This window comes from Dipteris shenzhenensis, chromosome 21 (assembly GCF_047967505.1).
Source record: "Dipteris shenzhenensis isolate YYH24624 ecotype China chromosome 21, Dip_SZ_1.0, whole genome shotgun sequence".
NCBI lineage: Eukaryota > Viridiplantae > Streptophyta > Polypodiopsida > Gleicheniales > Dipteridaceae > Dipteris > Dipteris shenzhenensis.
Genome location: NC_141616.1, coordinates 5,208,516 through 5,218,976, shown reverse-complemented (window position 1 = coordinate 5,218,976; position 10,461 = coordinate 5,208,516). Strand labels below are relative to the sequence as shown.

The following is a 10,461-nucleotide window of genomic DNA, read 5'->3' as shown; positions in this document are numbered from 1 at the left end:
CAGCAACCCCTTGCGGCCAAAATGCAATAACTCGCATTCGCATTAAGAGCTTCCTCTTAAATTTGCTAGTTGGTTTACTCCAACCTACTATTGCACTTCTTCAATGGTTTGTCATCAGCTCCAAATGTGTTGGCCTTGTATGGAAAGGTCATTCCCACATATCGCTAGTTTATTTATGGGTAGTAGATTCCTTTCTTTTTATTGAAGATTGCCACAATGTATACAGAGGGAGATGGTATGGATTTTACAAAGGTACAACACAGGGATTCATATATGCATTTTACGAAAGTACTGGACATGGATTCAAGGGCCATTTCTCGGGAGTGTTCTAAATTGTATAATTTGTGAATTAAAAAAACCTTCTCTATGTATATTTATGTGAATTTGTTAAGCCTTATGTTGAACACACATCACACGGTTACATATTTTTAAGTGCACCCCTTGGGAGGAGGAGCAAGATGTCATCATGTGTCCAAGTAGATCCTTTATTGACCATGTCTAACACCCAAATTCTGCTACTTGTTTGATTGAAACCAATCAATTCTCCCCCTACGACTTGGAAACTATAATCATGGGAAGCATAACCCATTTTTTTAATGCCACATTGTTGAGAGTAAAATCAAGGTGTAAAGGGGAGGCATGTGTAATGGTGATAAGTTGGACTTCAAGGAGTGCCCTCCTCATGAATGTGAATGATCAAATTTGCAAGCTAGATATGCTCGGATTAACTAGGTCATAGGTCTCTTTTTCATTTGAATGTGAGAATGATCAATTGGTAAATTGCACCATGGCCTAAATATGCTAGGATAAATTTTTTAAAAGTGTTAGCATGTTGAAGATGCATGTTGAGGATTCCTAAGAGAGATTATTCCTAGGCTTATGCAAGTACAAGCGGAGCTTTGCCACTACACTGGATCTGATGTTTCCAATTTCTTAGCAAGTTCCTGAGTATGTCCCCCCTTCTAGTTTCTTAGGGTCTATTTCTACCGACTCAGGTGCGGTGGCGGTTTGTGCACCTAGATGCTCAGACTAATCCCCAAAAACCTCTCGTTATGCAGGAACAGCTCTTGAGCAAGTTACCCTATCTCAAAGCAAGTGCAGAATGAGGGAGTGCTACACGAAAGGGGGTCATGCAACTTGGTCGCATTCAACGCAGGGAAAAGAAAGTTAAGAGCGAATAAAAGAGAAGTTGACTGGGGGAGTAAAGACGGAAGGATAGAAAGTAAATAAGCAAAGGAAATGAAGGGGTGGGGCCGAGGAGGTGGAGGAGGGGGGAAGCCACGGGGGCAGGGTAAAAACCGAGGTGGCGGGAAAAAAAAGAAGGGGAGGGCAATAAAAGGGCGGGTCATGCTGGCATTGACCGGCCCGATTAACTGCCAGTTGGGTGGCATGCCAGCTGGAAGTCAGGGAAAGCGGACAGGGTAGTTCCGCGGGCCGGCGCGCTGGGCCACCGGCGGCGGCCAAAACGGCCGGCCGGCGGCCCTTGAAAACACTTACGATACCACCGGGAAATATTACCGGCATTCGGGAAATTTTCCCGGTCATCTTCCTCATCTAAGTATGTTTTCTTCCCCAACAAAGTTATTTCCTCTCAAAAATTCTGCTCTGCATCCGCCATAGCCACAAAGCTCTGAGCACCATATCTTCACCTCAGTTTTCCCTTCACCTTTTCTACAGTGCCAGAAAGAAAGCCTGCTCCTCCCATTGGGTCCCTTCCCCTTTGTCCCTTCCCCTGCACCTTCACAACGTGCCTGCTCTTCCTCCTCCCTCCTGTCGGTGCTTCCTATCTCTCCCCTATGTAAGCATCTCCCCCCCTTCCCGCTTCCCTTTCCCTTCCCCTTGCCTTAAGTAGCGCCTTCCGCCTCCCTTCCCCCTCGGGCTTGTCGCCTCCCACCCCTGGATCCCATCCGGGTCTCTCCTCCCCCTCCCTATGGCCTTCCTCGCCTTCTAGATCTCCCCCCCTCCCCCCTTTCGTTGCTCTCTCCCTCCTTCCCTTCTTCAGCAGGCCCTGGGCTTCCCCTCCAAACCTTCTCTCCGTCATGGAGGCCAATGCCGGTCTCGTAGCCGGATCCCACAACCGGAATGAGCTTGTCGTCATCGGCATTGAGCGGCACGGGGTGAGTTGCCCTCTCCCCTTACCTCTCGTCTGCTCTACCGGGGCCGATCTTCGTGTATCGTTCTCTTTTCTGTGTTTATTTGGTCCATGACAGAAATGGGGAAGAAACCCAAGTCTCTGTTTCTCTGTCTGAAGCTCCAAAGTGGCAATTTTTCTAACAGAAGTTGCTAAACGGCAATTTCTTACTTTTCTCCATTTTTATGCATTGCCGGGGGCCGTGTGGGCTTAATGGGGGATAGATAGTTTGCTTCTCTCTTGTTACAATTGATTTGACTCCATGGCAAAACGCTCTTGGTCCGAAGGACAGAATTGTTGGTGCCCAAGAGTTTGAATCCCGGCCTCCTTACATCTGGATTCCTGAATCTTGCAGCCCAAGCCCGTGGAGCACATGAGCGGGCAAACATGTCAAATCTGCGGTGATCAGGTTGGAATGACAGCTGATGGGGAGCTCTTCGTTGCCTGCAACGAGTGCGCCTTCCCCGTTTGCAGGTCTTGTTATGAGTACGAACGTAAGGAAGGAAATAAATCGTGCCCACAATGCAAGACCAGATACAAGCGTCTTAAAGGTAGTTTGAGTGCCTACCGTGAATGGTTCTTGGTTATCTCGAAGGTTCTGTCTTCAACGTAGGTCATGTCGAACAATGTGATATATTCGTTCCAGAGTTGTCGCTCAAAATGCGATCTACGCATATTCCTTTCCTGAAATGCTGTCACAGGTAGTCCGAGGGTTGAAGGGGATGAGGAGGAAGAAGACGTAGACGATATTGAGAACGAGTTTAACTTCGGGAACTTGGACGAACGGGATGGTCAGCACATTGCTGAGGCCATGCTTCATGGGCAGATGAGCTACGGTCGAGGAGTTGACCACGATATGCCTCACATGACGCAGACAATGATACCTCAAGTTCCGTTGCTCACGAACGGGCCAACTGTATGTCTTACCCCCGTCTTTAGTTTAAGCCAATGTGAAATTTGGATCCATTTGTATGTCAAACTTTGTTTCTCGTTCCTCTGGGTCCTTCGGTTTCCGAGGGGCGTGATTATATCAAGCCTTATTAGCATCATATCTGTCACCCCACAATGCGGAGAGTGAAATATCGTTTCAAGGCATTTTGTTACTAGCCATAATAAAGAATCCGCGCATACAGTACGAGTGCATTCAGTTGGGAATTTCTGCTGCCGGCAGGATTTGGTTTGTACTGGGATGTTTGTGCTGGGTGTCGCTTCTTGGCTGGGGTGTGGTCTCCTTGCTGATCACTGGTGAATGACTCCTCATTTTATAGGCAGGAGATCCATACGGCATTTCTCCAGAACATCATGCTCTTGTGGTACCCCCTTTCATGGGCAATGGTGGCAAAAGGGTTCACCCACTTCCATTCTTGGAATCTGGTCTCCCAGGTATTGTGCCACTCTCTTGGATATTCCCTCTCTTCTTTCCAGTGTTCTGGAGTGATTGCCTGACAGTGATCTCCCCATGAAGCAGTGCAACCAAGGCCAATGGATCCCAATAAGGACCTTGCAGCGTATGGATATGGAAGCATTGCATGGAAAGAGAGAATGGAGAGCTGGAAGTCACGGCAGGAAAAACTGCAGCTGGTCAAGTCTGAGGGTGGCCGGGCTTTGTCTGGTGGAGGCAAGGGGGATGAGGGTGATAACCCCCTTGATGATTCAGACTTGCCTGTGTAAGTTTATGAGATTTCCAAGTACATTGTTTGTGTTGCATATCTGTATCAGCTTCAATAAGGCTTCAATAATGTTACCAGTGAAGCCTTGGGGCTGGACCATAATGTACATTGCATGTTTGACAGGATGGATGAGTCAAGGCAGCCTCTATCTCGGAAGATTCCTATAGCATCTGCCAGGATTAATCCTTACAGGCTAATTATCGTTCTCCGGCTTGTAATTTTGGCATTCTTTTTGCGGTATCGCCTATTGAATCCAGTGGCAGATGCATATGGCCTCTGGCTTGTCTCAGTTATATGTGAGATTTGGTTTGCTTTCTCGTGGATCCTGGATCAGTTCCCAAAGTGGCTACCTATCAACCGAGAGACATATTTGGACAGGCTTTCTTTGAGGTAAGCTAGTCATTTTTGTCATTGTTGACAGTGTGGTTCATCCCTGGGGTATGAGGGATGAGCCTAGTAGTTAACTGTATGAGCTGTTGACAGGTATGAGAAAGAAGGTCAACCATCACAGCTGTCTCCAGTCGATGTATTTGTAAGCACAGTTGATCCCCTGAAGGAGCCTCCGATTGTCACTGCCAACACGGTCTTGTCCATCCTTGCTGTTGATTACCCTGTGGATAAGGTCTCCTGCTATGTGTCAGATGACGGGGCTGCCATGTTGAGTTTTGAGGCCTTGTCAGAGACTTCTGAGTTTGCAAGAAAGTGGATTCCTTTCTGCAAAAAATTCAGCATCGAACCAAGAGCTCCAGAAATGTATTTTGCTCAAAAGATAGATTACCTTAGAGACAAGGTTCAACCATCATTTGTGAAAGATCGAAGAGCCATGAAGGTTTCTAATCTTTGGCCTGGTACCTCTTTTCTTAGTAGCAATCGGTTGCATTTGATGCACATAATATTGCTCACACTGCCTTGGCCTGCAGAGGGAGTATGAAGAGTTTAAAGTTCGAATGAATGCACTTGTTGCAAAGGCACTGAAGGTTCCTGAGGAGGGCTGGACAATGCAAGACGGGACGCCATGGCCTGGAAACAATGTCCGTGATCACCCTGGAATGATTCAGGTGGGATTCAAAGAGCTGTGGCTGGCTATCACGGCGGGCATCAATCTGTTTGGGATTTAAAGAGCTGTGGCTGGCCATCACGGCGGGCATCTTTCTCATACAAGAATATTGAGCTGTTTGGTGTGCAGGTCTTTCTGGGTCACAGTGGTGGTGTCGATACTGATGGAAACCATCTACCTCGACTTGTGTATGTCTCTCGTGAGAAAAGGGTTGGATATAATCACCACAAGAAAGCAGGAGCCATGAATGCTTGTGTATGTATTGTGGTGCTGCGATTGGTGTTGGTACCTCGTATTTTCCTGCTCTATTCTGTAGCATTATAGAGTAAGTTTGGGAACTGTTCTTCTGAATTGTGCAGGTGCGAGTCTCTGCAGTTCTGACAAATGCTCCTTATATCCTGAATCTGGATTGTGATCATTACATCAATAACAGCAAGGCATTTAGGGAGGCCATGTGCTTTATGATGGATCCAACCATTGGCAAAAAAGTCTGCTATGTACAGTTCCCTCAAAGATTTGATGGTATTGATCGGCATGATCGTTATGCCAACAATAACACCGTCTTTTTCGATGTAAGTTCTGTGGGCTGATTGTGCAAATATTTCTCACCTGTGAGCCTGCATCTTACGTACCAACTCAGGATTTTGGGTGTGCAGATTAATCTGAGAGGTCTGGATGGCATCCAAGGCCCAGTTTATGTGGGCACTGGTTGTGTGTTTAGGAGGCAAGCTCTATATGGCTATGACCCACCTAAGAAGAGCAAGCCTCCAACAAGAAGTTGCAATTGCTGTTCAAGTATGTGCTCTAGTTGGTGCTGCTGTGGACCAAGGAGGAAGAGCAAAAAGTCAAAGTTGAGTAGCAAGCCTAAGTTCGACAAAAAGGGGAAGTCCAACAAGAAGAATGAAGTCAGTGCCCCAGCTTTCAAACTGGAAGATATAGAAGAAGGGGTGGAGGGTGAGTAGCTTGTTTTGCATGGTTGTGTGGAAGCTGTGAAGTTGTGATCTCAAAGTCATGAAAAGAATGTGGGGTTTGAACTTGCAGGAATCGAAAGTGAGAGAACTGGCTTGATGTCTCAAAAGAATTTTGAGAAAAAATTCGGTCAGTCTCCCGTCTTTGTTGCATCCACACTGCTGGAAAATGGTGGTGTCCCGCAGAATGCTAGCCCTGCCTCTCTTTTGAAAGAAGCAATTCATGTCATCAGCTGTGGCTATGAGGACAAATCTGAGTGGGGGAAAGAGGTTGGTCTTCTTAAGTATAATCTGCAAGCGAACTTATTCTAATATGTATGTACTTTAACAGTATCGTTTAACAGCTTCTGGTCCTCAATGTACTCTACAGGTAGGATGGATTTATGGATCGGTGACGGAGGACATTTTGACTGGGTTCAAAATGCATGTACGAGGCTGGCGCTCAATCTACTGTATGCCTGCCAGGCCTGCTTTCAAGGGATCAGCTCCCATAAATCTAACGGATCGTCTGCACCAGGTGCTCCGATGGGCACTAGGTTCTGTGGAGATTTTCCTGAGTCGACATTGTCCCATCTGGTATGGCTATGGAAGTGGGCTGAAGTGGTTGGAGCGGTTAGCGTACATCAATACTATAGTGTACCCATTGACATCACTCCCTCTAGTGGCTTATTGTGCACTTCCAGCAATATGCTTGCTCACTGGCAAATTCATCATTCCTACGGTATGTTCGATTCAATCCATCAAAGGCACACGTTTCCTTGCTTTTTAGAAACAGAAACATTTTCTGCTATCTGGAAAGAGTGATTTTGTTTCAAAAAGGGCGTGGTGAAGGGAGGCATAATATTTGCAAATGACGTGTGTAACTTGCACCAACAAACAAAATCTTGGGCTTTTGCAGATTAGCAGCTTTGCAAGCCTCTGGTTCATCTCTCTTTTCCTCTCCATTTTTGCAACTGGTATTCTGGAGATGCGGTGGAGCGGTGTTGGGATTGATGAGTGGTGGAGAAATGAACAGTTTTGGGTAATTGGAGGCGTTTCAGCTCATCTTTTTGCTCTTTTCCAAGGAATGTTGAAGGTGTTTGCTGGTGTTGACACAAGCTTCACAGTGACATCAAAGCAAGCAGAGGATGAGGATTTTGGAGAGTTGTATCAATTCAAGTGGACCACTCTTCTGATTCCACCGACCACGTTGCTTATAATGAACATGGTGGGTATAGTGGCTGGAATATCAGATGCAATCAACAATGGATACCAGTCATGGGGTCCTCTCTTTGGGAAACTCTTCTTTTCACTATGGGTCATTATGCATCTATATCCATTCTTGAAAGGTTTGATGGGCAGACAAAATCGCACTCCAACTATTGTTGTGGTTTGGTCCATTCTGCTTGCTTCAATCTGCTCTCTTCTGTGGGTGAGGATAAATCCTTTCTTGCCGAAGCAGACGGGGCCGATTTTGGAGGAATGTGGGCTTGACTGTAATGACAATTGAAGTACTAACTCGCTGTGGCTCCTGACATTACCTTCGATTTTTTCAAATGCGGGTTGTACGAAACAGCAGCAAGAGGATGGTTGTAGATAGCAGAACAGATTCCATTCCTCTGTTACTGTCCTGTTTGCCAGCCAGAGGAAAAGGTTTCGTGCACCTTGTGTATGTAATTTTGATCGATTGACTATTCACCCGTGAAGCAGATGACTGCTGTGACCTCAAAGAAGGGGGTTTCAGGATAACACCAGCAGCAGGATTCGAGATTCTTTATTGCGGAATATTTTGTGATGATAATTGTGCATATTCCATTTTTATTCATCCTTTGGTTATACGTGTAATAAAATGTGGGTGTGCCCGAGGTGGATTTACATTGGCCACGAGGAAGAGCAATTGCCTTGGCTTGATTTTGTACTGAGAGGGGGTGATGTATTGATTTTGAGGCATTGCCAGAAGCTAGCGTGCCTGTTCTGTAGATTTACAGGACAATTTTGAGATCTGCACTAGTGATCCCAATGTGGCATTGTTGTGGAACTGAAATGCTTGCAATAAAGAAAATGGTTAGAACAAGAAACTGTGCATGGGCAGTTTGTTTTGTGAATCTGTGCGTTTGAGTTGAGTTTGTTTGGTTTGTGTGCGGGAACCCACCCCCAACACAACAAGCGTAATTACCACGCTAATTTAATGACAGAAAGGTCCCACCAAAGTAAAACGTTACTACTATTCCCTGGTTGAATGAGAGTGAGATGCCTGACCAAATTGTCTTTCAATGTTTCATGGGGATTGCCTATTTGTAGGCCTTGATTGGGAAAAAATGCGTGCAGCATCTCTCCGCCCCTTAATTACTCATAGTAACTTACGGCTAGCTTTACATTTCAAGTAATTGTGAATGGGTTGCTAAGAAAACGCGGACGGTTACCTTTATATTTCAAGTAATTGTGAATGGGTTGCTAAGAAAACGCGGACGTGAGAGTGTCAGCGCGACGAGTCACGACGTAAAAAGCAAAGAAGGGAGGACGCAAAAGCAAAGGGAAGTGGACGATCCAGATGATGCTAACGTTTGAAAGCGAGGTATGGTGTGTGCGAGTGCGTTGTGTAGAAGTAAGAAGGCAAATTTGACAACGTAAAAGCCTGTTTGTACAGTGTGGTGACGAAGGGGAGCTGGTCACGAGGAAAAGGGACCGGTTTGCGCGTTTTGGGAATCGGCATAATACGTTAATTGACAGTTGGCGTACGTGACGTGACTCCGGCGCATTCTCCGGCAGCGTGTGCCAGCCTGGACGTCCTTGTGCGTGTGCTACAATCCGCCCGTTTAGGACCGGGTCTGTCGTACCTCTGGACCCCTCGACACCAGCTTTGCGAGCTTCGCTCACTGAAACGGGAAAAAGACCACAGACCCAATTTTTCAAAGCTCGTCGAAAGCCGTTTGGAGTGCCTGCAAACCAACCAGGTTGTATTCACCCTCGCGAGCTCTGCTCACTAAACGAGTAAAAGGCACAGACCCATTTTCGCAAAGCCGTTAGATTCCTGCTTATCAGCGCCTGCAAACCTCAACCTCGCTGAAAAAGCTCACAGACCAAATTTTCCAAAGCTCACCAGAAGCCTGGAAACCAGGTTGTGCACCTTCGCCAGCTTTGCGTACCCATTTTCCGTTTGAGTGCTTCTTATCAGCAGCGCCTGCAAACCAGGTTGTACGCCCTCGCGAGCTTCGCTCACTAAGCAACGGGAAAAACCCCACACGTCCATATTTTCAAAGCTCGTGAAAAGCCGTTTTGAGTGCTGCTTATCAGCGCCAACGTACTCTTGTACGTTGTGTGACTTTTGGCTGCCTCAGCAGCTCGTCATGCCCACCTTGCTTTGTCGCGGAAGTGATTACTTAAAGAAGGAAAAGATAAAATATCCTCTTATGGTTTTATATTAGGCCCTCCAATATATCATTTTCCTAAGCACTTTGAAAGAGGATCCTTTGGGCCTATCAATTTTCATCCATAAAAGCCAAAGAAATTGCAACTCCAATAGAGAACATGAGGGAAGCTTAGAATAACATTAGATGCAACTCGAAATCTCTTCCATGTTTACTTAGAGCGTGCTATTCTTGCACCTTGGAACCTTGAGGTTGATGCAATTAATGTTATCGCATTGAAGATCGTCCGTAGAAAAAAATAAGTATCCAAGCGTAGACAACTCAAGTAGAGATTCTTTTTTGTATACAGTAGAGTATCTGAACAGGTTGGATCGCGGTGGTTAATATCCCTGTCATCGATTGGTTTTGAAAAGGAATGCTCCTATAATTTTGTTGTGCAATCTCATTCCTCTCCAAGGACTATGCATTTTTGACGCAGTTCATATGCAAAGAGTTTCATATGAAAGTGTTAGAAGTTGAAATCATTACTGGTACTAATGCTGAAGATAGAACGTTCATTCCAGGGATAACGTTCATTCCGACTAACCTAAAACTTCCATTCGATATGAGAAGGTAATTTCCTATCCAATTGGTGTTCGGCATGACAATAAACAAGTCACAGGGCCAAACGTTGTCTATTTTGGGACTATACTTAGCGACACCAGTGTTCAATCATCATGAACAACTATACGTGGCATTCTCTGTGAAAATTAATTTTCCATTTAAGTTATGGATTCACAATATACTACAAACTATTTTCTTTGGAAATTGTGGTTTAGAAAGTCTTATGTTTTCTTGTGTATATATAGATTGATACATACGTATCTTTCTTGCAATGCGATGGGATGTCTAAATAATTTATGTTTGTCACCGAAACAAGAGCGCAGGTGGCAGGTACATAATTGCTTGATATCCAAGGCCTATGTATCTTGATTATGCATATGTGAGAACATTCTATCGAGGGAAAAGCTTAGACTATACATACAACATTGTGAGTGTTATTCGCAGTCGTTTGTGTCAAAGTAAGTACTCTAACGAATGAGTTAGGTTTTATCAACATATAGTTATACAAGTTTTATGGCTCAATAATTATAGTCCTTATCCGTAGTTCGCAATGTTTGTGTGTCTATTGTAGATTTTGTATTTTCAATTATCACTTTGTTCGTGGATGTGTATTTGGGCATATCACTCGGTTCTTAAATGTAGATATTGCATGTTTAGACATGTGACTTCCCTTTCGGATTTGAGT

At 45.2% G+C, this 10,461-nt stretch overlaps 1 protein-coding gene across 1 annotated transcript; it reads left to right on the top strand.

Annotated features, from left to right (window-relative positions):
* The first annotated feature begins 1,608 nt into the window (after positions 1 to 1,608).
* LOC147888398 (putative cellulose synthase A catalytic subunit 5 [UDP-forming]) lies at positions 1,609 to 7,874 on the top strand. The gene is made up of 14 exons (XM_087392907.1): positions 1,609 to 2,117; positions 2,487 to 2,682; positions 2,833 to 3,047; positions 3,400 to 3,514; positions 3,600 to 3,798; positions 3,925 to 4,191; positions 4,285 to 4,630; positions 4,722 to 4,859; positions 4,988 to 5,113; positions 5,218 to 5,430; positions 5,515 to 5,812; positions 5,900 to 6,096; positions 6,197 to 6,547; positions 6,725 to 7,874. Exons 1-14 carry the CDS (start codon positions 2,040 to 2,042, stop codon positions 7,313 to 7,315), a joined length of 3,330 nt encoding a protein of 1,109 aa, XP_087249033.1. The 5' UTR covers positions 1,609 to 2,039; the 3' UTR covers positions 7,316 to 7,874.
* Positions 7,875 to 10,461: the final 2,587 nt, after the last annotated feature.